Source organism: Theobroma cacao, chromosome 4 (assembly GCF_000208745.1).
Source record: "Theobroma cacao cultivar B97-61/B2 chromosome 4, Criollo_cocoa_genome_V2, whole genome shotgun sequence".
NCBI lineage: Eukaryota > Viridiplantae > Streptophyta > Magnoliopsida > Malvales > Malvaceae > Theobroma > Theobroma cacao.
The window spans coordinates 31,832,609-31,859,363 of record NC_030853.1 but is presented as its reverse complement, the minus strand read 5'-3'; the positions used below and the strand labels follow the sequence as shown (position 1 = coordinate 31,859,363).

The window sequence follows — 26,755 nt, the reverse complement described above, 5'->3', positions numbered from 1 at the left end:
GAATAATGCCCAAGCCAAATCAAATACATTCAGTGAAACACAACTTATCAGAATCCGATACTCATCTCAAAATAGATGATTATATATTGACTGAAACGGCATTCACAACACATTAATCTAATCAACCCGACGTCTGTTATCTGGTGAAACTTGAAAAGCCCATACTTCTCAAGAAATTGTAACTGGAAAATATGACCAACAAACAGTTCATCTCTCTTCATGTTAAGTAATTGAAAGTGTAAACATGTATGATCAAATTCATCTTTCATCAGAGATGGAAGAAATAACAAATAAATGAGCAAAAGCCGCCAACTCTGGTGCTTCTATCCTGTTGGCACAATGTTTGAGCGGGAGGGTTTGAACCACTGCAGTTAAGCTAGAGGTGCCTTTTAAGTAATCATAACATGCCTTGAAAAGATTACCTCTAACTAAAATGCTATGTCAGATTCATTCAAGTTTTACATGCTTGACAAATGCACATCTGAGGAAACAGGGTACATGAAATCGCAATATCTGTAGTTTGCATGCATGGAACCATAGACTAAACCGAACAACACACACAGAAAGCATTTCCACAATTAACAGAGATGGTTCAAATACTGTTCATCCAATTTTCGTTCATCATCAAGCTGCCAGAGGAAGCTTGCATTTGCGCCACCTCCAATAGCTTGCTCTCAAAGAATCCACGTGCTCCAAGATGCAACAAACTGCTTTTGCCAGGTCAGAATCTAGTGGGTGATTGTCTGAAGTCCACAGAGCATCTACAGCATCTCTGAACTCTTCACTTGGTTGAAAACCATGACATAGAAGATCCAGAAGCATACTCAAAGCAAATACATAGTTGCTTTTGGCATTCATTACCTTCAAACACACTAAGGAGATCTGTGGATCATTAACCCAAACCTCAATGTTGTCCTTGTAAAGACCCCGGAGGTATCTCCATGGGCTCTCATTCTCTGGCTTGGCCAGAATGGCTTCCACAGTGTATCTCACTTCAGACTCTCTCATGGCTTTGAGGCCTCCCAAGAAAGGAGATCTAGTTATAACAAAATATCTCTGTTTCAAATAAGTAAATGAATGAATAAATGTAAATTGACATTATTAAATATGAAAGAAAAGAGACAAATAATGATTACAGTGCGAAGAAAGCAGTGATAGGCATTCACAAGAACCACGGCAGATGGTCTGGCATTGTCAGCATCATTATATGGTTAGGATCCATAGAGCAATAGCAGAACATTTCATCCATACCTGATTCCAAGCAGAATTATTAAAAATATCTTCTTCAAGGAGCTGCTGACAATAATCAAGTTCATCTTCCCATCCTCCTAGTGCCTGAAGCACCCACTGCATTTAGAGAGGGAAAAAAAAACCCTACTTTGTAACTTCAATTCTCACATAAACCATTAATAAATGCTACAAAGTTTAGCCACTACTCAACCAAAAAAAAAATCAAGGAATAAAAAAGGTCTCAAAGGGTTCTTTTAATTATAATCTACAATAGAGGGTTAACCAACCTGCCTATGTGACCAGGCATGATAATTTTTGGCATCAAGTGATAGTATCTTCTTAGTGAGTTGAAGTTCCTTGGCTCTAGCATCAATTCCCAATCTCTCAACAACCCACCGACGGTGATGCCTAAAGAATTTCATAGTAATTCTTACAGTTAAATGGGGTATGAGAAAGAAAACGAAAAGATTGTAGCACTTGAAATCAACCAAAAAGTTGACTAAAGACTTGAAAGTTCATGGTCTTGCAATAGGTATAGACAACAATCATATTGCTAAGGAATGATAGACACAACTTGCATTGACCAAGATTCAATGACTATTTCCATAGTAAATTGATTATACCATTAGCACATAACATGCATGTTTGCAAAGCTATGAATGGTGGAAGTCGGAGCACACCATTGCAAACATTAAGAGCATGCTTGGAAAAAATAAAATCCTAAAAATGTTGTAGAGTTCATTTGAAAATTCATAATTTAAATCAAGCCATAGTTTTTCACTTAAAAGATTTTGAAGTCATGATCCCATTACTGCTGTCACAAGTCTGATAAAAGATTCGCACAAAACGAGAGGAGAATGCATCGTTACCACAATTGATAGTTCTTAGAGTTAGAATTGGCAATCTGTTGAAGGAAATCCAGTTCCTCGTACAAATCGACATTAAGGGTTTGGAGTAGGAGTCGCCTAAAGTGCCACACCTTCACCCACAAACAAAAAGATATACAAAGTAGTTTAATAGAGGAGGAGTTAAAAACAAGAAACAAGACAGATATCACATAGTAATATCTTACGGTGTAATTGCCAGGATTGGCGACGATGGCTTGGCGAGTGAGACGGAAGGCACGAGGGGAGCGTTCATCAGCTTGGTAGATGGCTCGGAAGTAGTCCATGGTTTCGCGGAATTCTTCCTTGTAGGCTATGGGGACTACTGGGTTGGGACCATCATCTTGGGGGAGAGGGGTCACATCACACCACTCGGCCCTCCTGCTCAGTGAGTGTCCGTCGGGTTCATCTGATTCCATCTTCAGTGTACGGTAGCTGCCTAGAGCTGGAGGGGGGAACAAGAGGGCAAGGAAGGATGGATGCCCATTGGCCATGGGCCAGTAAATAGCAGCCACGCACGTCCAAATTCCAACCCATGTTTGATGGGGCTACACCAAAGTGGGTTTAGGGTGTATTTCGGAATACGGATATCAAAGCAGTTGTGGGAGCCTTTTCTTTATTCGGAATTCGGGGCTCCCTTTTGTTGATAATCACAGATTTGGACTTTGCTGCCCAAATCCAAATATTGCTTTTAATTATTTTTATTGGAAACTCAACTAAGATTTCTTTTCTAGCGGTGGTACTAAGCTTAAGCTTTCCTTTCTTTCATTCATGTCTCCAGACTCCAATCCAGTACTATTAAGACAAGAGCAACAGACACAAGCAATGGAGTAGAAGCACTTCCACCCAGAATCCGTGAAGCGAACTTGAGTGGTGTTTATTCCGCATTCCCTGTACCAAGTCGGTTCCATGCTCAGGCACAGCTAAAAACACAACAGTTTACTCATTAACATAGAAACCACAACTCTTCTACTCACTGTTTACTGTTCACTACAATCACATAAACATAATTATTTATTATAAGATACACTCAATTTATCTTCCAAAACAATTTTATCATCATATCGCCGGTCTCCAATTTTCACACCTTGTTCTGCTGTCAACAGTGATGTGAATATGAATCGTGAGCAAGTGTCTGCAAACACACAAAGCAACGCCTCAATTTCACTTCTGCACATCTCATATCTATCTATATTTACCAATTCAATTCATTCAACACTCTCATTACCTGCTCCTGGGACCGGAAATACATGAAGGGCGTATAATTTAGAAAATTGGACACCCTAGATGTATATATATCAGCATACCTGAAATTACAATTCATTAATATAACTCTACATCAGACATCAAGACAGGATTTTGAGGCATAAGCACATACTTCTCTATTTGTCGCATCAAGTGGCTTTTGTCCCACAGACCCGCACGCGAAAGAAAGCCCCACCTAAAGCAAAAGATTTTAGACCATCTCAACTCCTTGCTCTAAGGTTTCCAATCCTACACAAATATGCATGCATGGATGCACACCCCCCATGAAGAAACACAGATGATCAACTAAACCCACTCTTTTTAACGAGTTGACTCCACACAAGTGAGCGTTCAGATTTTCAAAATATTCAAAATAAAGGAGAAGCCTTTTCTAGCTGATTGAAATAATCTCAAAAGATGTAACTTTCTCTCTCCTTATTTTACCTTTTATTAAACAACTCTCCGTCTGCGTCTAACATTGGAGCAATCTTCTCATCTAGTCTTTGCATTACAATAAGAAGCTTCTGCATGCTCTCTGTCAGTTCTTGGTCATCCATGTTAGTTGCAGCAAGTGTCTAAGATTAGCATAAGCCAAATTTGAGCATGAATTCTAAATAAATACATGAAATTTATATTGCAAGAAGCTAGAGAGAGTGCGGATGTTACTGCCCCTTAGGAAGGTTATTAATGAAAGAAAACAGGTATAAAGTATGATATGCAAAGATATAACATCATTTCATAGAGATGAGACTGCAGTATGAAGAGTAAAAAGGTATCTTACATCAAATGTTTCACAATGGAAATTACATGTAATAGGGACCATACTGCAGCATGAAGAAGAAACAGGAATCTAACGTCCAATGAATATACAATAGGATCAATCACCTGTGCTGGACGTTCTTTGGTTCTCCGTTGCAGAGCCAGACGTAGTTGGTTGAAGAGATCTCCTACAATCTCCTTTTGATTTATAAGCTCTACCAGAGTTGCTCGATGACCCCGACTATGAATTAAAGCATTATACTGTAGTGCACGAATAGAGACCCTTTTCAGCACTCTCCATGGTCCAAATTAATTGTTCAAAAATGAACATTATTTTCAGAACCAACAGTGATTAATTAAGATTACTTCAAGCTCAATGATGCCCCTTTTGCTTTGCTCTATAGTTCTGATTATATCATCCTCAATAGACTACTCAGGCAAATCATTACAATAAATTATTGGAACAAGATAAAACAACTGAACTTTTAAAACACATAAAATTCTGCTTCCATGTAAGCACAATAGAAATAACATATTCATACCTCTTCCTCCAATTCTCGACAAATCAATGCTGTTCGCCATCGTAAATGCACTTTGGATTGACTTACATCAGTATAAATATGATCACCAACATAGAGAATCTCATCACCATGGATATTTAGGGAATTTTCAACCATCTGAGCACTTCCCCCAGAGTACAAACCTCCTGCAGAAGAATAGAAGATGATAAATCAGAATGCCAAATCATATGAGCAGCATTGTTATTTCTTCTTTCAGGCACACTGCATGACAGACAGAAAAAAATATTCTAAGATTAAATCTTTGGTCAGAGGGTGCTGGAAAAGCACTACCATCAAAAGCCAAAAAGTTCATATCATGGTGTGTAAATTCTCAGCATCCTCAAATATTGGTTGAGAGGATAGTTAGACCAATTTGAAGAAGTATCTATTTAAAAGGTTTTGCTATGGGAAATGCTGCAGATTATTACCATTACAAGCTTTCAAATACCCAAGCATATATTCACTCAATGGTTTTCTCTCTCTCAACCCCAAAATTTTCCTATATGCCGTCATCAACGATAACCAAGAAACAGGATCAAAATAGCTTAGTGAATGGTTTATCTCTCTCAATCTCATAGTTTCGTCTATAGGCATGTTCCACCACAAAGAAACATAGGCTTCAAGCACAGATCACCTGTTTGAGCCTTGAAGCATGGACGCATTAAACCCTCACCCGTCACTACCTCATATAATGGGTGTGACATTTGAAAGAACTCTGGCTTCCTTGCTGAGACGATCACCTATACAAATTTAGACCAGCAAGAAACAAACACATCAATAGGTTATACCTGTATTGCTATCATATCTAACATTCATATTTCCATCCATTGAAGGTATTTCATCATTTATGAGAAAACCAATTGCAAGAAGTTGTGCGAAGAGAAGACAGATGAGAATGTGATGAAGCTCTTCTTTTCTGGTATACAAAGAGAAGCAACAGTTCACAATTTCCAGGTTGCCAGGTCATCAGTTTCTATAATTTGACTTGAAGAAAGAAATTTACAAATAAGTATCCTGCTAAAAACAATAATCATAAGGTAAGCATGCAGCACAAATTATACTTACCATGTCAAAAAGATCTCGCCAACCCATGTCATTGGGCAGAAATTTATTAAAAGAATGCCGCATCATTTTGTCTGTATAATGGTAATCTGAGTTTGTAATAAGCAGCAACCTTTTACCAGCCTGATGCATGTAACGTCCAAGTAAATAATAAAGAACATAATAGTTTTACATGTCATACCAGGATGAGAAGGTAAAACTGTAAAAGAGATACCTCCTTTTGATCCAAAAGTGCTAAAGGTAGCTCTGGATCAGGCTCCACAAAAAGCTCAGGTTTGGACATTATCTCACTCTGTATAATGCGACCTATCAGTATGCACTTGTGGATCACAACACTGAACAGTCAAACTTTCCTAGTTATATTTACCTTAAGTTGGCCTTCTACATGTGCCCTGAATAGAGCCTTTCCAACAGCCTTAAACCAAGCAGAGAGTTATAAATAAGCACATATTCATCTTAGAGCTGATTGAATACTAAATATACTGCAATAATTTACCTTGTAAAGTCCTTTGCAGTCCAGTGGACCAAGATCTACTGGAATTGCTCCTTCATCCAATCTGTCCACCATCTGGACATAAAGCCATATGATATTAACATAGGTTAAAATGGTGTTGACAGAAAAGGTAAAACAAATAAGTAATCTAAACAAAGAATCAGAATACTACGACTTTAAATAAGAAGAGTATGAGAGGCTGAAAATATTAACACCATAACAATCTAATGTAGCAAATTGTTGGCAAAAAATCAAGGCAGAACAAAGATAAGGTGATTTGGCGTTTAAAGGTTTTTGCATCACAGGATGATAGCAGGAAACAAATGCGGATTTTGAGGTCTTACAACCACGACACAAGTGCCAATGTAGACACATAACAAGGAAAATTGTTGACTACACCAGGAACATGAGGAAAGTGATAAAATTGCACAGTTATGTCATAAATGCTAATTATATTCAAGAAGAAACGGGAAGGAACTCAGTTGTTAGAATTTCACAATGAAGTGCAAGTGGCCTAAAATAATTTTTACATTTCTAGGGAAAAATAGTGAGTTGTTTCTTTTGTAGTTTTAAATAGCAAGAGACTACCTGCATGTATGCAACAGCTTCTGAAACAGAAAACAGTGTATTAAGGAACTCCCATCGACTCTCCTTCCGCAGGTCCACCAGTTCCCTCCCATACATCTCACTTCCATGCATAGAAAGTTAAGCACCACAATTGAAGATATGCCGCAAATGATGCAACAAAATATGAAATGCCAAGAAAGAGATGATAAAGAAATGAAATAGATTGCCAGAGAGCCATCCATCAAAACAGAAAATGTAATGCACATACAAGTTAATATATGAAGGAACAGCAGTGATATCCAAGGCAAATTGATCTACTACAATTGGTCTACATAATGTGTCCACTACAAGATGGTTTGTACACTAGAGTCTGTAGCCACACATTCACAACAAAATGCTGCATTATAGTTAACAATAGCTAAAGTTGCAAGGCTCAATCGATACCTAACAGCTCGAGTAGATAGCATTTTTGTGCCATGCATGGCCCTTTTTACATAGCCAAACCGATCAGCCTTAACCAGATTGCCTTTCTCTTTATCTATGACAAGACCTCTAATTACCTGCCGAAAACCAGGACAGAAAAAGCATGTTTTGGGCCATGAAATTTGTATGAGAGAGAGAGAGAGAGAGAGAGAGAAATTCAATAAAATGCGCAAAAGCAATTAAATAAGAAGTCATGAGTGTTCTCAGAAATGAAGACATTACCAAATCAGGGTCGAAGGCAAGTCCCTCAACTGGAAAACCCATATTCTTTAAATTGTCCATGCAGTAATCATAGGCCCGCCCTTCCCAAGCCTGCAAAGGAATCACTCCATGTCATACAAATCTAAATTGTTCACAAAGAGAGATGAATCCAATTATGCTGATAAAAGCAGTATCTATATCACAGTGATTTCCATTCATACAGAATAGCAACAGATATTCACCATCACATTATATTGTATCAAAGTGTAGTCCATGTCGTATCCTATGGCACTTATTGACCTAAGATTTAGAGTCCGACTACAAAATATACCACGAGGAGAAAGTCTCACTGCTGAAGGACTCTGCAGATTGAAAATGAGACTTGTGAGATTGACAAAAACAGCATAATTTGGCTTAAACAATCAATTCAACTGATTCTGTCGCAACTGAGAAGAAGAAATGGATCCACCTTCGAAAATAAATACAAACAACTAACTCCTTTCAGCTGTCTGCTTAAGTAATGAAATTAAGTACCATAAGGTGTCACATGCGGTAAGTGGAAGTAAGCACACCAGAAACTACAGAATTTCTTACCACCAACGGGCAACAACAAAGTGCTTGAGTAGATAAACATGTAAGAATACGGGATAATATAAGGCACAAGAAACCAAGAGTTTATAAAATGTGAAAGAACCAAAAAAATAAAAATAAAAAAGGGATGGATTTGCAGCACCGGGATACCCAAGTCTCTGAGTAATCCCTCAGCCTCCTCAGTCTCCATCCTAGCTACTTGTTCAATTGGACCTTCTAAAGTGGCCTGGCCGTCAAGCCCTACATTGGAATGCCATGAACATAAGTTTGTATAAAGCAAAAGCCAGCAAAATACGGTATAATTATCACCACTGTTTAAAGTAGAGAGAAAAAAGGATTCTGGAAAAGTGCCGTGAACAGGCCATTCAATGTTCATGCTCAGTCGTAGAATGGAATACATGATGGAGGAACTCAAGGACAGATGCCCTGAAAAAAAAATTCATTACCAAGAATTAAGTGGGGAATCGTAAAATGAGAGAGAAGATACCGAAAGCCTCGAGATGCTCCAAATTGACGTTTAAATCGCCTTTGGTGCTCTGTCCCAGATAGTCGACATCATATTTGCTGGAAGAAGTGAGGGAGAAAACATCCTCCTGTCCACTGCTACCGCTGCTGCTGCACCCACACTTGAACACCATTCTGGGAGCTCCGATCACTAAACATGTAGGAGAAATGGTGGGTCTTGGGAATAGGTTTTGGAGATATTGGAGGTTGGTCGTAGCCATTGCAAGCCACTGCAAATTTGGCCAAGATAGATGAACCAAAAAAACCTCTCCCTCTTAGACTCAAAACTGAAAGGCCAAAGGACCGACTTCTTAAATTGTGGTACTAAAATTTAAAAAGGAAAATGCTTTCTCGCTTGCTTGGTTCTTCTCCTGCTCCAGAGCTGACAGCGGACAATCTTTTGGTCAAGCCAGCCTTTTCTGTCCATAAAATCCTTTCCTACAGCTATAGACAATCAATATCAAAGCTTTACTTAGGCATGTTTGTTCTTTTTCTAATCATCATTTAGATAAGTTTTACTTATTCAACTTATGAAAAGAAAACAAATAGTACTAGTACAACAGTACTACGACTAGCAAGAAGAACGTAAGCCGTGAGACTGAGCCATAACCCCATATGCTGAATTGAGAATAGGAACATTTGTGGGCTTGTGCTAACTATAACACTGCCTTTGCCTTCCGCCAACTCACCACGGTCACTGCTCACTTGCACTTCTTATACACGGATAAAAGAAAAGAAAATGGTCGCTTTCACGTTTCCTACCAACAATTCTTGCTTTTGAGAATTTTACCAACTTTTTTACTCTAATTTTCTTACAATTTTTTTATTCTTTTTGGTCTATGCTCTGTAGGATGAATTTTTTCTTGCATACAAATAAAGTAAAAAATGCTATAAATAGGACTGTTACACTTTGAGTGGAAGTATCTACCAAGTTCAGACACAACTTCGAGTTTCAACCCAGCAAGCAGCTATCATATCCATGAATAAATAGAAAGCTTCACTCCACTAGGTTCAATCAGACCTCCACAAGATCCATGACCACTGCTGGCTTCAGTCAAGAAAGCTGACTCAATCGAAACAGTTCCTATTCCATACCAAGTACTACGAGTAAATATCACATGTACAAAAAGTCAAACACTAATGCATACTAATCGTATATGAAACAAAGTTAACCAAGGATAAAAATGATCGTAGCAACCAACAAATTTGGAACACTTTCTAGATTTTGCTTCGGAAGAACCACTTACAACAAGAAGGACATTGGACTTGTCATCTTGTCTTATCGACTTTATATTTTAAAAAAGAGAATTTTCGATATGTCAATGATTTTAACATTTGTGTGTGTATGTATATATATAATAAACCAAAATACATATTTCTATTGAGCTTTAGCTGTTAAATATTTTATATTTAATAATTCTGTTTTAACAGCTATAGCTTAATAGAATTATGTATTTTGGTTGTAGAGTGTAGCGGATTAGCAGTTCTATACTTTATAATTAAGAGGTACACACCTCTTACACTAAATTGCTTAGCGATTAACGTTACATCTGTATTTTCCTGTTTATACAAGTTATTTATGAGTACTTTATTTGCTTCCCTCTCTTAATATTCTCCGTCTTTTATGGCATTTCAAAGCCTGGTTTCGTGGTTCTTCATTGATTTCCCCGTTTCCTGCCACACATATCCTTTCAAGGTTGCTAAGGTTTATTGTGAGCAAATTCTTTTCCGCTTAGTAGCTTTTCCTTCCACGTTCTGATCATGCCATTCTTCCTTCATTTCATTTACGATGTGTATGTTTTTGGCACTCTGTATGCTTTCGTACTAACCACAACCTAGTACTTGCTAGAAATTCTAGAGAGGCAGTGTCCCGTTCTCAGCAATGCTACTGAAGCAATTTCTTATATCTGACTTGACTTGCTTCTCTGCTTCTGGCATCTCGGGTATCCGAAGCAAAAGAAATGATTGTTGAGTTTCAAAACATACCAAATCTGCTTAAGTTTGTAATGACCTTTACTGCCAGTACTTCTAACTGTTCTCCAAATTACTTATTTCAGCTTTGTTTGTTTGAATATGAGACCTCCCATTCTCTCATTTTGCATTACTTTTTCTTCTTTCCTTGCTTGTTCTTACTTCTTTGACTCTTGCAGCTGCAATTTAAGCTCTCAAATTCACTGAAAGAGAACACAAGATAATAACTATCACAGTTAGCAACATGCTGAACCAAAACAGTTTGGATGAAGATAAGTGCACAGTACAAGCTTCCACTTTAGGGCTCATACAGCAGTGGTAGAGATCCAAAAAACTCCTGCCTGAACCAGCAACCCACAAAAATTTAAATATGACCAAGGAGAAACAGCAAAGCACGAGCATAATAACATATTATAAGCTGTTTTCCTTTGCTGACTCCCTAGATTATCTATTAATGTTTCTTGGCTCAATATCTGCTATTGGAAATGGGTTTTGCATGCCAGTTATGACAATATTCTTCGGTGAATTAATTGATTCTATTGGAAAAAGTTTGACCACCACAACTGCAGTACATGAAGTTACAGAGGTATTCAGGAACATTTCCTAATTCTGACTAACCTGTATTGATGCAACCTGGAAATGAAACCATATTTTTCTGTACAGGATATGCATCCTTGATATATATTAACAATTAAATTCCTTGTATTCGAATCCTTGGTTGTTTCAAATATGCCAGTGGAAACTACATTGCCCTTCTTAACTCTTGCATCAATAAAAGTTAAACTCCTGTGCCTAGTGTTCTACAGAACTGTAAACTGATTTAATAATCAATAATGTTAAACTTTGTTAATTAGAAATAATGTCGATCAATTCTATCTTCAGGTGTCACTGAAGTTTGTGTACTTAGCTTTGGCATCAGCTGTTGCATCATTTTTCCGTAAGTGTATTGTCCTCCTTCCAAAGATGATAAGAGATTCTCTGACAAAAATAATTGTGTAAATAGTTAAGAAATTTTGATATGCTAAAGTTCAAAGGAGAATAATTAGAAAGATGCATTGTTGTCTTCCAGAGGTGGCTTCTTGGATGGTCACAGGAGAGCGGCAGGCAGCAAGAATAAGAAGTTTATACCTGAAAACGATATTGAGGCAGGATATTGGCTTTTTTGATGATGCAATTAACACTGGAGAAGTTATTGGGAGGTTGTCAGGAGACACCATTCTTATTCAAGATGCCATTGGAGAGAAGGCAATGTTGATGATATGTCATCACTGCTATTTATTGCAATTATTGTTGTTTGCCTCTATAGATGGAAATGAGAAACTTATATTGTTTGTTTAATTTATATACTGCAGGTTGGAAGCTTTATACAGCAAATGGCTGCATTTTCTGGAGGCTTTGTTGTAGCTTTTATTAGGGGGTGGCTGCTCACGCTTGTACTGTTATCTTCAATTCCACCTCTAGTCATCTCTGGTGCTATCTTGCATAAGCTTGTAGGCAAGCATGCATCCTGTGAACAAACTGCCTATTCACTTGCAGCGACTGTTGCCGAAGAGACAATTGGCTCAATAAGAACTGTATGCAATATCAGCATAGCAATATGGCTTTTCATTCTGCACTAGAATATGGATGTAAGTGTAATATTGCCCTAACAGGTTGCCTCATTTACAGGAGAGAAGCAAGCCATTGCCAGATACAACAAGTCTTTGTCCAAAGCTTACAAATCAGGAGTACAAGAAAGCCTGGCTGCTGGCCTAGGATTTGGCACATTGATGTGTATTTTATTCTGCACCTATGGGTTTGCATTTTGGTTTGGAGGGAAAATGATACTTGAGAAAGGATACTCCGCAGGCGATGTCATCAACGTAATATTTGCTGTAGTTATTAGCTCCTTGTAAGTTGCTACACAGTGATTTTCATATGGAGAAGAATTGGTTTCAGGCAATAACTAATATAATGGTCTTCAAAATTCTAACATTTTACTTGGACTATTGCAGGTCTCTAGGGCTGGCATCTCCATGCTTGAGTGCATTTGCTGCTGGGCAAGCTGCAGCCTTTAAGATGTTTGAGGCAATCAATAGGAAACCCAAGATTGATGCTTATGACACAAAGGGAAGAAAAATGGATAATATTTTGGGTGAAGTCGAACTAAGAGATGTTTATTTCAGTTATCCAGCAAGACCAAAAGAACTAATACTGAAAGGTTTCTCTCTTTCAATACCTAGTGGTAGAACTGCAGCTTTGGTCGGATATAGTGGATGTGGAAAATCGACAGTGATCAGTTTGATAGAAAGATTTTATGATCCACAGGCTGGTAAAGTTCTTATAGATGGTTTCAATCTGAAAGAGTTCCAGGTTAGATGGATCAGGCAGAAAATAGGTCTTGTTAGCCAGGAACCTGTGTTGTTTGCGTCAAGCATTAGAGACAATATTGCCTACGGAAGAGACGACGCAACTTCTGAAGATATAGCAGCAGCCGCTGTAGTTGCCAATGCAGCTAACTTCATCTGTAAATTGCCTGAGGTTTTAAATTCTTGGGACATCCAATTTGATTTCTAGTACTTGGTTTTATTTATTTGATGAGTCCTTTGTTATAGCTGCTTCGCAACTTATCTTCTTCTTACCTCATTAACGTTTGAAAGTTAAATTTGCCCCAAGAGCACGTAACTTATCTATAAAAGTTTGTCATAATTTTGAGATTGCAAAATAAACCTGTTAATTAAAATTTCAGGATCTTGGACTATTTTATGATTTTGTTTTCTCTAAGAGTTTTTCATTAGCTGTTACCTTCCCTTTCTTTTCATGGGTTCAGGGACTAGACACAATGGTTGGTGAGCATGGAATTCAGCTGTCTGGGGGACAAAAACAAAGAATCGCCATAGCTAGAGCAATTCTAAAAGACCCAAGAATTCTACTTCTAGACGAAGCCACAAGCGCTCTTGATGCGGAATCTGAGAGGAGTGTTCAAGAGGCACTAGACAGAGCCATGATCAACCGAACTGTTCTCATCGTAGCCCATCGCTTGAGCACTGTAAGGAATGCGGATTTAATAGCAGTTATTGAGCAGGGAAAGATTGTTGAAAAAGGTGCAATTTTCTGATATTTTGCTACATTAACTCTCGACTATTCACGGAACTCTCTTCATGTTGGTTCACACAACACGGTATTATCTCTAGAGTACATGAAAGAACACTAGGTAAATCTGATGTTTAGTTTTAGAATAAGGATTTTTCTTTTTTGGACAAATTAATTTCAGAATAATATAATGCTGTGTTGTGCTGTTCCATCTAATCACAAATCCCTTTACTGTTGTTTTGCTGTTAGTTTCTGGCTTTCTGCCCAAAGTCCTCCCATGCATACAACCACCTGGGTTCAAAATTTTAATATTTTTTTCCTTGGGCTTAGATATGCATTACATAATTATGGTTTTTCCTTTCCAAATCAGGTACACACGAAGAGCTACTCAAGGATCGTAAAGGACTGTACACTCAGCTCCTAAGTTTGCAAGATATTGGCAAAGAGATGAACCAGAATAGACTTCATGATTCAGATATTGGTCCCCGCATGTTTTCAGCTCCGCTTAGTGTATTCCCAGGAATTAGTCATTCCAAAAAGTCACAGCCAAAATTACCCAATGTGCCTGCTTCAGAAGCCTCAGAAAAGCCTCGAGAAGTCCCACTGCCACTTTCTCGCCTCGCTTATCTTAACAGCCCGGAGATACCTGTATTGTTCTTAGGAGCCATACTGGCAGTGGCCAACGGAGTAATATGGCCAATTTTTGGCTCTGTGCTTTCTAGTGTTATCAAAACGTTTTATGAGCCAGCAGAAGAACTCAAGAAGGATTCCATATTTTGGGCATTAATGTTTGTTGTTCTTGGCTTTGCATCTTTGTTGGCTAACTCGTTGAGCACCTACTTTTTCGCTGTTGCCGGCTGTAAGTTGATACAGCGGGTACGATCAATGTGCTTTGAGAAAGTCGTAAACATGGATATAGGTTGGTTTGATGAAGCTGACCACTCAAGTGGTGCAATTGGAACAAGGCTATCGACAGATGCAGTTTCAGTAAGAAGGGTGGTTGGGGACGCACTGGCTTTGCTTGCTCAGAGTACTGCCACTGCGGTCGCTGGTCTGGTCATTGCTTTTGAAGCAAACTGGCAACTGGCTCTTCTCATCCTGGGTTTGCTACCTCTTATAGGAATAAGTGGATATGCTCAATTGAAATCCATGAAAGGGTTCAGTGCCAATGCAAAGGTATCTGGGAAGAACAAACTTGTGTCTGTTTTTCCTGTCAAGTTAACAAACTTGTGGTTGGTTTATGTTCAATAATTTGATGAAGATATTATAAACTGAAAGAGAAGGATTGAAATATAACTGCTTGAATCCGTGGGAGGACGCGGTTGCATGTGCTTGTATGTGTGAATCTGTCAGGATAGATTATCAGTTCCTTGTATAATATATCTTTTACTTGCACGTTTGGGAATACCAAAATCAGATGGTATTCGTAGTATTTGTGACATATATATAGGCTAGAGATCAAACTATCATACCTATTTTTATTGAGAGAAACACTTCTTATTAAATGTTTGCAGAAAATGTATGAGGAAGCAAGCCAGGTCGCCAATGAAGCAGTTGGCAGTATTAGGACTGTTGCTTCGTTCTGTGCTGAAAAGAAGGTGGTGCAACAGTATGAACAGAAATGCCAATACCCTCTCAAGGCTGGAATGCGGCATGGATTGATTAGCGGCATAGGTTATGGAATATCATCCTTCTTTCTGTATTTTGCCTATGCTCTCAGTTTTTGCGTTGGAGCCCATTTAGTTCACCATGGCAGGACAACATTCCATGAGGTTTTTCGCGTATGTTTTTCTAACACCATTTGAAATGTTAATTTTGAATACACATACCTTTAATTTGTTTCAAAGGAAAGGTGGTGAGTTACTAACCACGTGCCTAACCAATATCTGCAGGTCTTTTTTGCTCTCAGTGCATCAGCCATGGGGATTTCTCAGTCAAATTCCCTTGCTGCTAACGCCAGTAAAGCCAAGATTTCTGCTGCTTCTGTTTTCGAAATCCTAGACCAGAAATCCAAAATAGACCCAAGTCAGAATTGCGGAAGAATATTGAAACGCGTTAAGGGAGACATTGAGTTTCAGTATGTCAAATTCGGGTATCCCTCAAGGCCTGAAATTCAAGTACTCCGAGATTTTTGTTTGACTATTCGCTCTGGCATGGTGAGTTTTTATGGCTGTCTTTTGTTTTAATTCTTCACTCTTTATAGATAAAGCTGGAGCATTTTGAAACTCACAATCCATGCCTCGTACGTAAATCAGACAGTTGCTTTAGTTGGAGAAAGTGGAAGTGGAAAATCAACAGTCTTATCATTGTTGCAAAGATTTTATGAACCTGATTCCGGTCGTATTAAGTTGGATGGAATTAATATTCGACGGTTGCAGTTAAAATGGTTAAGACAGCAGATGGGTCTGGTGAGTCAGGAGCCTGTCCTATTCAATGACAGTATCCGAGCAAACATTGCATATGGGAAGGAAGGAAATGCAACAGAAGCTGAACTTATAGCTGCGGCGAAATTAGCAAACGCCCACAACTTCATCAGTAGCTTGCAACAGGTTGAATTTAACTGTTTTCAATTGTTGTGACCATTGTCAGTGACGCTAGCTAGTTTTCCCTGCAATATTAATGCTCTATATGATCTCTTTCTAGTGTGTTGTTGGAAGCATTGCAAGGCATGCTTAATTAAGGGATGAGACGTGGTAGCTAATATTGGAAAACGAATGCAGGGATACAACACTAGAGTCGGTGAAGGAGGTATCCATTTGTCTGGAGGGCAAAAGCAACGGGTGGCAATTGCACGTGCCATTGTGAAAGCTCCCATGATATTACTTCTGGATGAAGCCACTAGTGCTCTTGATGCCGAGTCTGAGCGAGCAGTTCAAGATGCAGTGAATAGAGTTATGGTCAAGCGGACAACCCTGGTGGTGAGCCATCGGTTATCTAGCATCAAGGGTGCAGATTTGATTGGGGTGGTTAGAAACGGAGGCATAGTGGAGAAAGGAAGACATGAAAGGTTAATCAACATCAAGGGCGGCTTTTATGCATCCTTAGTAGCCCCGTGTACAAGGGCTTCATCCCGTTGATCAGCTTCTTCTTGCTTCCCATCTCAATCTCAATATTGCTGTTACTTGCACATGTTTCTGTCCTATCTCCCAGTAACAATTTACAAACAAATTAAATGCAACTTGAGAAGGGAATTTTCAATAACATACGTGCATACATATATACGTACATTAATTCTCAGTTTCCCACCTCCAACTCATCATGTCATGTCGATACGTTGATTGATTATTCATGAATCGTGACAAAAACAAAAGCAACCTTACTTTACTATTTTATTTGGCAAAACAAATTTAAAATTATAGAGGAAAAAAGAAGCGGGCCTGGGCCAAAGGCCCAAAGAGAGGCGTTCTCATCTCATCTGGGCCATATCTCATCACAATTACATTTTATTTTAATTTAAAGGCTCATTGCCTGCTCATTCCAGTCTATTGTCCTTTGCAACAAAATGGCGACGGTGCTCTCCATTCACGATCGACGAATATTAACGGCGCTGAACAGTGGAGCATCCAGTCTATCGTTCCTAGGATCTGGATTCATTGTGCTTTGCTACTCCCTCTTCAAGGAACTTCGCAAGTTCTCCTTCAAGCTCGTCTTCTACCTCTCCCTCTCCGTAATCTTTCTTCCTTTTTTCTGATTTCTTCCAGAAAGATTTTTACTACTACGCTAGTAGTTAGTACATGTTTAGGGTTCTGTTTTGTTTCAACATTATAAGGTATATAGAATTAGGATATTCGGAAACTTGTCTTGTTCAATTCAATCATGATCATGTAGATGCAGATTGCAGATCCAATTTCTTTGTTTCTCTTACCTACACTATTACAGTTTCACTTTACTTTACTGGGCAACGTTTTTCTGTGAACCTCTGATCTGATGCTTTTGCGGACCCTAAGTCCGTCCTACATTTTCTGTTTCTTTACAACTGTCCATTTCTCTCTTCATTTCATTTTTCATTGCTCTCTTTTGGTCGCTGCAGGACATGCTTTGCAGTTTCTTTAACATGGTCGGGTATGCTCCCTTCGCCTCCAATCAGTTTCCCTTGCATCTTTTCTACAAATTGGGGAATTCCCATGTACAAAAACCAAGTAATGAATATAATAATTATAATCTGTTCACCATGCAGAGACCCATCGAAAGGTTTCTTTTGTTATGCTCAGGGCTACACCACACATTTCTTCTGCGTTGCTTCCTTCCTCTGGACCACAACTATTGCTTTTACTCTTCATCGAACTGTTGTTAGACACAAAACTGATGTTGAAGATTTGGAGGCCATCTTTCACTTGTATGTCTGGGGTATGATCATATATGTTTCTCTCACAATTATACATCTGTCATTCATCATCTTACCAAGAACGCTACTATCTTTAGGGCCCTTCTTGCAATGTGCATTTTTTCCTGTTTCTACTTCTACTCTGTTGACTGCTTCAAACTTATCTAGAATGGTGCTTCTCACTTGCCATTTTCTTTTCTTCTTCTTTTAGCCAGCTTTTCATATGGTACTTCTATTACTTCCTGCAGGAACTTCGCTGGTAATGACTGTCATACGTTCTATTGGTAATGACCACTCTCATTTGGGTGCATGGTGTTGGGCACAAACAGGTCGCACTGGAAAGGCAAGTGAAAAGTAGCATTGTCTGGCAGATTGCCCCCTAGATTTAGTGTTTGTGTTACTAGATTTTCACTTTTCCTTCGACCACTTTCTGTCCATATTGCTTTCATATTTCCATGCCCTGTTTTTTACCTTGAATGTAGTTTTTTAGTTTCTACGACAATCATGTATTGTATATTCTATTATACATTTTAATTGAGAATAGAAGTTATGAACTCAACAAAAAAATTTTGACCTATACCTATCCTTTGCTCAATGTAGTACAATATCTTATTATTGTTGAACTTTCTGATGTGATTGGCAAATTTGTGCAGGCAGTTCACTTTATAACATTTTACGTCCCACTATGGGGTGCAATTCTTTACAATGGTTTTACATACTTTCAAGTGATACGCATGCTGAACAATGCCACCCGTGTACGTGCACAATTATCTGTATCTATCTTCTTAAGTTTAAGCTGATATCCATTTGTGCAACTTTTGAGGCAATGCATTGTGTTGTCTTTGGAAATTTCAGATGGCAGTTGGCATGTCAGATCGTGCATATCAATTTGATGCAAGGACAGACATGAAGGTAATTCTTCTTGCATCAGAGAAAATGGTACACCTCAATGATATGAGATTTACAAATAGTAAATAAGTGTGTGCTCAAATGAAGCTTTGCTATTTTTGTTGCTTATTCATGTATATATGCTGTTTGCTACCTTGATTATTTTCCAGCCCTCATTTCTTTCTATGAAACTGATTATTTAAGTCATCCATTTCCTAAAGAAAAGTCATGCCTTTTGATTTTTGGTTCCTTTTGCTACTTGAAAGAAATTTCTTATTAAAGGGAAAACGAGAATCCTTGATGACATACTTACCCATTGCCATCTGTTTTAGATTGCTATGTAAGTGAAGCTCTATTTGTCAGGATTACTCTGTGGTTTGAAAGAGTCAGACTAAGCTGCGTCCTGCTTTTATGGTTGTTTTACTGCCTTTTTTCCTGTCTTGGAGATTTCCCTGTCAAAGCCCTAGGAATGTAGTTATTTGTTTGAATTAGCTTTTTCTGCTGCTTTCTTCTGTTGCCTTTCATCATTTTTAATTTAATTTAAGCTTTGGATAGGAATCTAGTGCATTTGAATGAAGCTAGTTATCCTCTTAACCTTTTGCCATTGATTTCCTTTTCCCATAGGCTTTAAACCGGTGGGGATACTATCCACTGATCCTGATAGGATCGTGGGCATTTGGAACAATTAATCGCATCCACGATTTTATTGAGCCTGGCCACAAGATCTTTTGGCTCTCATTTCTTGATGTTGGGACTGCTGCACTTATGGTAATTGCGTATAAACTTGAACTGCTATCTTTTGTTTCATGTGGTCTACGTATTTTGAATATGTAAATGTGTATGTGTGTATCTGTCATTTTGTTTGTTAGTTTGGGAATTTTGTCTCGCTTGCAAAACTAGTTTTTTCTGCCACATATCATGTAGCAAGATTGAGAATGGTCAGTTTAAGAAAAATTGGTTTGATTCCACTATTGAAAACATCCCAGGGTTTTCAGGTCATCCCATGTGTGAAAAATTCTCCTTGGTTGTTATCTAATTTATTATTAATAGATCATGATATGCTATATCAATCTTTCTTTTCTGTTTCTTTCTCTCTTTTTTGTTGAAATTTTAGGGTGGACAAATGAAATATATCATTTTATGGGTTTAGCAATCATGTAAAATTGATATAGCCACAGTGAAAATCTTTTAAGGGGGAGGAGGAAACAGTTATCCTCCCACCCATGATGCATGATTGTAGGTTGTTTGGAAGTGGGAAAAATCTTCAAGAGATTGATCATCTTAAAGGATGGGAACCAAATATTTTTGTTGACTTGTTTGATTCTCTTAAGTGCAATTTGATTTGGTGTGGTTTAAGTGATGAAGTGCTGTTCTTAATTATTAACCTTCTTTGAGAAACTTATTTTATAACTGTTGTCTATTTATTTTAGGGCCTTTTCAACTCGATAGCATATGGTTTGAATGCTTCAGTTAGGCGGGCAATTTATGAAAGAATTGAACTGTAAGTGGCAATTTCGGAATTTCTTATATTTCTTCATAAAGTATACATTCATTGATAGGATCCATCAGGACCTTCCATATGTTATATTATTCTGACCCCTCATTAATGTGAACTTAATCACACATTTGGAATTCTGTGCCTTTTGCTGTACTTTTTCACTGCTGAAGTAGCAATGTGGTATTGGAAATTATGTTGATTATTTTCTCTTGGTTTTTGCATAAATTGTGATCAGTACGATGAGATCACATAGCAGGTGAACATTAAATATGAAATGATTATGGGCAACTCTTCTGGGATCTAAAACAGAGGATATCTGCTGGGAAATATGATAGAAAGCTATGGTTTTTGTCTATTTTTGGTCTTAGTTTCTTTTATTTTGGGTCCTTTACCAGGTTTTGGCCAGAGAGGCTTCAGAGATGGTTCCCTAACAGTTCAAGGTATAGAAACCAACAACAACAGAGTGAACTGATCTCCCTGAAAATTCAGGACCAGCAATAGTAGCCAGTTGGACATTGTCTATACTACAACCTGAGGAGCTTTGCTAGCTGTCCCATTTTTGTAGACATTCATTCATTAAATTGTAGGGGAGAATGAAGTTTGAAATGAAGAGAGTGAAAGCTATTGAATCATTTCTTTCACGCGACTGATGTGTTGCAGATAGGCTATTTCTGGAGAGGCAGCATCTGTAATTTTGAACTAGTGGATGCAGCAATTCCACGGGCACAAATAGCCAGCCGTCCACTAATATGGGAAGATATGCACCATTGATTTTTAGTTGTAGGAAAAGCTGCAGTAGTGTCTTTAGTGGTTCATCTGCTGCCCTATTAGTTGATTGATTGGCAATTGTGTGCTGTTGAGTTGTGGTTTTTGTATATACTAATATGATTTGTATCCTTCCTTATAAGATACTAGTGTAAAATTGTTTCAATGATTATATTTGTTTGGAGGATAAATGTGTTGAAGCTTTCCATTGTGCAGCAGGAATTTGGTAAAAATTGTGTGCCAGTGCCACTCAAATTTTGAGATTTTTGTCTGGGGACAATGTACTGGTTAGTTAACAAAGGCTAAATGGATTGTTGTCTTGCGTTGTTAGACATCAATGCATCAATTCAATGAGGAGGAAACTATTTTGAAGATTGATTGATGTCAGAGAGATACGAGTAGTGTTATGTACAAAACGTGGTAATAAACAAGAAACGAAAATACAGTACTAAGTACATGAATGAGCACTGAGCGGAGGCAGGCCAGCGGCAGAGCGAGCAGTGTACCGTACCCTATTACTCTTGATTCTGGAATTACAAGTTTTGTTCGGCCAAGAAGAAAACCAAGAAACCAAAACTAAGCATTACGTATATATGCTACTATCTCTCTCTGTATCTCAACTGCTCAAGAGTCGAGTCACAAGTCACAAACTCTCACCTTACTGATTGAGTAGATTGATTCGTTCTTCAATTCCTGTCCCATCAGCTGTTCCGTTAGGGATTGTTGTTGTTCGTTGTAGAATTTAAAAAAGAAAAAGGGAGAATGAAGAAGCTCCGATGGGCAATGGACGGGGACTTTTGGGAACTGGACGCCTCCACTCCCCGGACCCTTGAAGGAAGCGCTCGTGCAGTCCCGGGAAAGGCTCTACCGCTGGGTGTGTCAAGGGGCACCAGACTTTCCAGGCCCAAGCAGATCGACTTCATGCAACGCTTCATGGCCGCCCCTTTTGTTCCCTCCTTCTCCAATCACCTTGGCCTCACTCTTCAGCGAGTCGTCACCATTCCTTTTAATGACAATTGGTTTTCTATTTTGCTTGCCCAGTTCAACCTGCGCAAGTTTGTGTCTTCCTTACGGGGAAGTGGTGGAGCTGACCTCAAATCCATCGGGAGGCTTCTTCGTGACAAGTCCTTGTATGCTCTTGGCTTCTCTTCTGAGCTCTTATTAACCCCTGATGACACTCTGCTTCTTTCCTCTGATTTCTATTATGCTCACGCCACCACTCCCAGAAAGAAAGCAGTTTTCCATCATAAGGCAAGTGCTAATTTCCCTTTTCTCCGATTAACTATTCCTGCTAGTAATGCCTATTGCTTAAATACATGTTTACTTTGCTTCTATCATCGTACTATAATCTCTTCTTTTTTTTTTTTTTTTTAATGTGGTCGTTTGCAGTTCCCGCATCATAATTTGATGCTGGAAGTAGTTTGGCCTGCTCTCTTTCTGGACAAAAACAATGCTAATTACTGGGATATCCCCTTCTCCATGGCACTTGATTGGGCTTCTCTTCCTTCTGATTCTGGTCCAAGTTATCATCTGTGCTTGCACCATAATCATGGGTCACCAAAGCAATTTGAAGGTGATGATCACATGGCTCAAGTCCCTGCTTCTCTACTGCCTGGTTTTTCTGTCAAAGGTGCCTTTTCTTACAAGAAGAATGTTGACATTTGGAGAAGTAAAGCTCAAAAACTGAAGATGGTTCAACCTTATGATATATTCCTTTCAGATCCCCATGTTTCAGCATCAGGAATCATCGGTAAGATATAACAATAGTACCCGGTTAACTCCCTTAATAGTTGATAACCTAACCTATATGTTTATGGATAGTAAAGAGGAATTTCTTCCATTTGCTATAGGTATCGCTTCATTTTAGTTGTTAATAATAGTTAATTCATTTTGTCAATCTAGATTGCAAAGTTATAGCATTTTTCCTAATATACATTTGAAATCCACTTTTAGCATTGTAATTCTTGTTCAATTCATGAATGATGCCATATTTATGACTGCAATTCTTGGGAAATGCTAAATTGTTCCTTGCTTTAAATGTGTAGGCATTGCTTTGACTGCGGCTTTTGGGGAAAATTCAGTCACATCATGTGAAGATACTGAAGAAATTAAATACTTCTCATTTCATAATCCAACTCTAAAATCTACCCTTCTAGGGGATATATTTGCATCTATCTCATTTACAGCACAGCATGGGAAATTCCAACGGCTATTTTCTGATCTTACAAGATTTCATGCTCGCCTTGATTTTCCTTCTGGTTCAAAATTTCTTTCAGGTGCCACACAATTAGTTCAAGATATTTTGAATTCCCACCAGCCTAGTTTAGAGGCAGTTAAAATGATCTGCCCCACTACCACCCTTTCTCTTCAGCAGCAGGTATATCTTTTGAAATATTCCTTGGCTATGTTGAATTAGGATGTTAACAAGAGTGGCAGTTGAAGCCAATGTAGTTGTTCAGCAAAAAATGTCTACTATTTTGGTGATAAGACTATATCTACTGCTCCAACTGGCTTTGAATGCCATCGGCTTTCCCATGAATTTCTTTAACTGTTTATTGATGTGAACTGGAGATTTCCATTATTGAATTTTGAATGTTGCCACCAAAGTTCTTAGGCATTTTCTGTCTTCTTACTATGCAGCTGTCACCAATTTTTGTATTTGGGACATACTGTAAAATTCTTTCATTTACATTTTACAGATTGCTGGGCCTTTCAGTTTTAGAGTTGATTCTGGATTTGCAATTGATTTCAAGAACAAAGGTTGGCACATACATACAGATGAACCAGTATTTGCCATTGAATATGCATTGCAGGTCCTTGGTTCGGCTAAGGCTGTTGCTTGGTATTCCCCAAAGCATCAAGAGTTTATGGTAGAGCTGCGTTTTTTTGAGACATAAACCTTGTCCCCCTTGTATGTTTAGAAACTCCAATGTTGTATCTTCTAGTTCCTTTATTCATTGAGGGATGTTTCTCACTATTTCAGATGCTGTTCCTTTGGATGGTTATTTAAGAAATAAAGCTATTCAAGTACAAAAAGAAAATCTCGAATTGGATCCGAAAACCTTCCTTTGCCATATTGTGCTTTTTGCAGTCAACTCAGAATGTACATTGAACTAGTCATGCTGCAACCTATTTGCTTAAGAAAAATCTATATGCAGTCTGTTGTAAAATTCATCGTAACCAGCTCTTAGCAGTTGAACTGAATTATGCGTTTCTTTTGTTTGGATATTAGAGCTGGCACAATTAGGGAATAATCAAGTTGATTCATAAAGTATGTAAACTGAAGTTGCTGTTCTAGATACAACTTGTTTGGAATTTGTGAAGAAAGTGACTCTTTTATGGAGAAAAATGGGGCTCAGAACTTAGCAAAAGAAAGAAACCAGGGTGGTTTGACATTTATGGACATGCAGATGAAGTCCCTTTAGATATTTTGAGCTGTTGGCAAGTTATACCAGGACTCAAATGGAATGAAGTTTAAGTTGACGGGCCATAAACAATAACCAACTTTGGATAAACTCAACCCATTTCTTTGCTGAATAAATTGTTGGCATTTGAAATTAATAAAAGAAAAGTTTACATTTGCGAACAGTATGATGCCTACCAGAGCTAGTTGAGGGGCAACCTAAGGGAAGCAGTAGGTGCTCTTCCTTATATTTGACAGCCACAAGACAAAGCCCATGTGGTGGGGCAGATAAGGCATATTTAGCCAGCTCTTTGCGATCTCCAGTTGCCAAAATCTTTGGGACAATATCACCAGGAACTACTTCCCTTCCAATTTGAAGCAGCAAAGCGACCTACAAAGTTACAACTCTGTCAACATCTATCTAGCTCATTTTAAATTCTATAGCATCAACTCAAGCATGGGGAGGACTCAATTATATTGGCACTTTACCACAATTGTGACATTTTATTTTGTAACAACATACCATGTTTCGAACTTGTCTATACAAAAATCCTGAACCTTCAACCTCCAGCTGTAAAAGAGCTCCCTGAACAACAACACAGTTGAAAGGGTAAGACGGCAGTGATGGGATGGATATGAGTTAGCAAATCTGTGATAGCTGGAAGCTAAACTTGAAGGTTTTGAAGAAACATTATTCTCAGGATCAACAATTACCATTTCAATCACATCAAAGCGAAATATTGTCTTCACAGGATCTGGCACTCGATCGTTACGCGATGCATTCACAAAAGCCGAGAAATCATGCTTTCCAATAAACTTTTTTGCTGCTTCTCTCATGGCAGCAGTATTAAGTTTATAAACACTATGATAAGCATAGTGACGCTGAAATGGATCCATGATGCTGTCATTATAAATCTTGTAGTGGTAAACCTTCCTTTTTGCTGAAAACCGAGCATGAAATTCAGGAATCGCAGCACTCATCTCTCTAACTCGGATATCAGAAGGAAGAAGGCCATTTAGAGCTGCATGAATGTTCTCCAAGCTGTCATAATTGAAAGGTGTAACGAAGTGTGCCACCTGAAATCTCAATTGAATGTAAGTTTGGGGGTTATTGATGGATGCTTGTTGAATCCTCATACAAGTAAGAAAGTCAGACCTGACCCCAGGCATGAACTCCTGTATCAGTCCTACTTGCACCAACAAAGTGGAGATCCTCCCGCTCGAGCTTTGTTATTTGAACTAAAGCCTTTTCTACCATGCACTGTACAGTTGGTGGTGAAACTTGAAATTGCCAACCTGAAATAAATAGTGATGTTCGATACATTGAGATCTAAGAGGTTGAAACCTTAGTATAAATTCAAGGTGATAAGCATCTTTTAAGGCTGCTGGACTTAACAAAGTAGGATTCCCATTCATTAAGCTGCTTAAAAACATGCAAATTTTCAACTGCACTAGGACCCAGGAATCATCCAGTTGAAAATGGTTAAGGTGATTTCATAACGCATTAACATTTAAATTAGTTGGAAATCTTCCCAAATTTACATTTAAGGCAAAAAGCCTTTCTTCTTTCTGGTGTTTGGGAAGGAACTTTGACTTAACTGTTTGTATAAGCCAGCAAACTGGCGTAAGATGCTTCCTAGATTTAGAGCAGAGGCAGCAAATGCCAAGAATGGGGGGGTGAGCAATATGGTGCATTCATGGAGGAAAACTCTAATAACGACGATGCTATTGCTACCATACGAGCTTCCTCCGTCCTAAAAGCAACCTTATTTCATTTTAAAAAATGAAACTTTTTCAAGAAATGATTATGTATTTGAGCAGAATCTCATCTGATGAATACTAGAAATAAATAGAAGGAAACCTGCATAGTGAGTGCCGTCATAAGCTATAAGCAAACGCCACTTATAGTGGGGAAGAGCAACGGAGGGCTTCACCATTCCCAAGTCCTCCACCTAGAAATCAGAAGAAAGATCAATGTTTGTTTCTGCAAAAAGGAAAGAAAAGAAGAAGATGCAAGATTGAGTTACAGAGGTAGAATTGGCGGAAGAAAGATGCCCATTTGGAAATGAAGGAGAAGAAAGGCCTAAAGCTGCACAACTCATCCCTTTAAACTCTCTCGCAACTCTTCTCTTGTGCCCGTTGCCAATTGCCCATCATCACTAGGAATTGAAATTGAATACTGCTTTAGCTACTTGCCTACACTTGATATCACCACAACTTCACTGCAACCCCATCATCATCCCGTCCAAAACCGG

The 26,755-nt window shown here is 38.4% G+C and overlaps 6 protein-coding genes across 9 annotated transcripts; 3 read left to right on the top strand and 3 right to left on the bottom strand.

Moving 5' to 3' along the window:
- On the bottom strand, positions 250 to 2,852 carry LOC18603783 (protein farnesyltransferase/geranylgeranyltransferase type-1 subunit alpha). The gene is made up of 5 exons (XM_007035950.2): positions 2,303 to 2,852; positions 2,100 to 2,209; positions 1,518 to 1,638; positions 1,252 to 1,347; positions 250 to 1,056 (listed from the first exon to the last, which is right to left on the bottom strand). Exons 1-5 carry the CDS (start codon positions 2,606 to 2,608, stop codon positions 625 to 627), a joined length of 1,065 nt encoding a protein of 354 aa, XP_007036012.2. The 5' UTR covers positions 2,609 to 2,852; the 3' UTR covers positions 250 to 624.
- Positions 3,037 to 9,091, bottom strand: LOC18603782 (cytosolic purine 5'-nucleotidase). 4 transcript variants are annotated; one of them, XR_001927585.1, is made up of 17 exons: positions 8,563 to 9,085; positions 8,218 to 8,315; positions 7,727 to 7,846; positions 7,506 to 7,595; positions 7,245 to 7,360; positions 6,822 to 6,921; positions 6,237 to 6,308; positions 6,108 to 6,155; positions 5,955 to 6,032; positions 5,744 to 5,863; positions 5,313 to 5,418; positions 4,661 to 4,824; positions 4,245 to 4,379; positions 3,804 to 3,894; positions 3,493 to 3,555; positions 3,343 to 3,421; positions 3,037 to 3,249 (listed from the first exon to the last, which is right to left on the bottom strand). XR_001927585.1 is itself a non-coding variant. In XM_018119743.1 (17 exons), exons 1-17 carry the CDS (start codon positions 8,798 to 8,800, stop codon positions 3,214 to 3,216), a joined length of 1,794 nt encoding a protein of 597 aa, XP_017975232.1. In that variant the 5' UTR covers positions 8,801 to 9,081; the 3' UTR covers positions 3,039 to 3,213. The 4 variants fall into 4 exon arrangements, 3 of the variants coding, with proteins under 3 accessions (XP_017975232.1, XP_017975233.1, XP_017975234.1); XM_018119743.1 differs by having other exon boundaries at positions 3,039 to 3,249; positions 3,804 to 3,934; positions 8,563 to 9,081; XM_018119744.1 differs by lacking the exon at positions 7,727 to 7,846 and having other exon boundaries at positions 3,039 to 3,249; positions 3,804 to 3,934; positions 8,563 to 9,081.
- Positions 10,921 to 16,699, top strand: LOC18603781 (ABC transporter B family member 4). Its single transcript, XM_018119148.1, has 12 exons — positions 10,921 to 11,136; positions 11,433 to 11,487; positions 11,620 to 11,795; positions 11,903 to 12,124; positions 12,203 to 12,441; positions 12,545 to 13,070; positions 13,360 to 13,633; positions 13,993 to 14,798; positions 15,137 to 15,403; positions 15,515 to 15,778; positions 15,878 to 16,171; positions 16,343 to 16,699. Exons 1-12 carry the CDS (start codon positions 10,921 to 10,923, stop codon positions 16,697 to 16,699), a joined length of 3,696 nt encoding a protein of 1,231 aa, XP_017974637.1.
- LOC18603780 (G-protein coupled receptor 1) lies at positions 17,107 to 21,283 on the top strand. The gene is made up of 9 exons (XM_007035945.2): positions 17,107 to 17,289; positions 17,653 to 17,684; positions 17,800 to 17,969; positions 18,195 to 18,289; positions 18,600 to 18,701; positions 18,802 to 18,858; positions 19,459 to 19,602; positions 20,265 to 20,335; positions 20,728 to 21,283. The coding sequence occupies exons 1-9, from the start codon at positions 17,125 to 17,127 to the stop codon at positions 20,831 to 20,833; spliced, it is 942 nt and encodes a 313-aa protein (XP_007036007.1). The 5' UTR covers positions 17,107 to 17,124; the 3' UTR covers positions 20,834 to 21,283.
- Positions 21,546 to 24,128, top strand: LOC18603779 (protein TRIGALACTOSYLDIACYLGLYCEROL 4, chloroplastic). Its single transcript, XM_007035943.2, has 4 exons — positions 21,546 to 22,348; positions 22,487 to 22,847; positions 23,143 to 23,474; positions 23,797 to 24,128. The coding sequence occupies exons 1-4, from the start codon at positions 21,860 to 21,862 to the stop codon at positions 23,992 to 23,994; spliced, it is 1,380 nt and encodes a 459-aa protein (XP_007036005.2). The 5' UTR covers positions 21,546 to 21,859; the 3' UTR covers positions 23,995 to 24,128.
- LOC18603778 (tRNA pseudouridine synthase A 1) lies at positions 24,603 to 26,710 on the bottom strand. Its single transcript, XM_007035941.2, has 6 exons — positions 26,528 to 26,710; positions 26,362 to 26,452; positions 25,657 to 25,796; positions 25,215 to 25,577; positions 25,024 to 25,086; positions 24,603 to 24,891 (listed from the first exon to the last, which is right to left on the bottom strand). Exons 1-6 carry the CDS (start codon positions 26,600 to 26,602, stop codon positions 24,655 to 24,657), a joined length of 969 nt encoding a protein of 322 aa, XP_007036003.1. The 5' UTR covers positions 26,603 to 26,710; the 3' UTR covers positions 24,603 to 24,654.

Coding starts and splice junctions, on each gene's coding strand:
- LOC18603779 (XM_007035943.2), top strand. CDS start 21,860: ATGAAGAAGCTCCGATGGGCAATGGACGGGGACTTTTGGGAACTGGAC. Junction 22,848..23,142: donor TTCAGCATCAGGAATCATCG/GTAAGATATAAC, acceptor TTAAATGTGTAG/GCATTGCTTTGACTGCGGCT. Junction 23,475..23,796: donor CCCTTTCTCTTCAGCAGCAG/GTATATCTTTTG, acceptor TACATTTTACAG/ATTGCTGGGCCTTTCAGTTT.
- LOC18603783 (XM_007035950.2), bottom strand. CDS start 2,608: ATGGCCAATGGGCATCCATCCTTCCTTGCCCTCTTGTTCCCCCCTCCA. Junction 2,210..2,302: donor CCAATCCTGGCAATTACACC/GTAAGATATTAC, acceptor TTGTGGGTGAAG/GTGTGGCACTTTAGGCGACT. Junction 1,639..2,099: donor TCTAAGAACTATCAATTGTG/GTAACGATGCAT, acceptor GAAATTCTTTAG/GCATCACCGTCGGTGGGTTG.
- LOC18603781 (XM_018119148.1), top strand. CDS start 10,921: ATGACCAAGGAGAAACAGCAAAGCACGAGCATAATAACATATTATAAG. Junction 14,799..15,136: donor GGTTCAGTGCCAATGCAAAG/GTATCTGGGAAG, acceptor AAATGTTTGCAG/AAAATGTATGAGGAAGCAAG. Junction 15,779..15,877: donor TGACTATTCGCTCTGGCATG/GTGAGTTTTTAT, acceptor TACGTAAATCAG/ACAGTTGCTTTAGTTGGAGA.
- LOC18603778 (XM_007035941.2), bottom strand. CDS start 26,602: ATGAGTTGTGCAGCTTTAGGCCTTTCTTCTCCTTCATTTCCAAATGGG. Junction 25,578..25,656: donor GAGTTCATGCCTGGGGTCAG/GTCTGACTTTCT, acceptor TTGAGATTTCAG/GTGGCACACTTCGTTACACC. Junction 25,087..25,214: donor GCTTTGATGTGATTGAAATG/GTAATTGTTGAT, acceptor GTTGTTGTTCAG/GGAGCTCTTTTACAGCTGGA.
- LOC18603780 (XM_007035945.2), top strand. CDS start 17,125: ATGGCGACGGTGCTCTCCATTCACGATCGACGAATATTAACGGCGCTG. Junction 18,290..18,599: donor AAACAGGTCGCACTGGAAAG/GCAAGTGAAAAG, acceptor AAATTTGTGCAG/GCAGTTCACTTTATAACATT. Junction 20,336..20,727: donor ATTTATGAAAGAATTGAACT/GTAAGTGGCAAT, acceptor GTCCTTTACCAG/GTTTTGGCCAGAGAGGCTTC.
- LOC18603782 (XM_018119743.1), bottom strand. CDS start 8,800: ATGGCTACGACCAACCTCCAATATCTCCAAAACCTATTCCCAAGACCC. Junction 7,361..7,505: donor TTGCCTTCGACCCTGATTTG/GTAATGTCTTCA, acceptor GGTTTTCGGCAG/GTAATTAGAGGTCTTGTCAT. Junction 4,825..5,312: donor ATGCTTCAAGGCTCAAACAG/GTGATCTGTGCT, acceptor ATTCTTCTGCAG/GAGGTTTGTACTCTGGGGGA.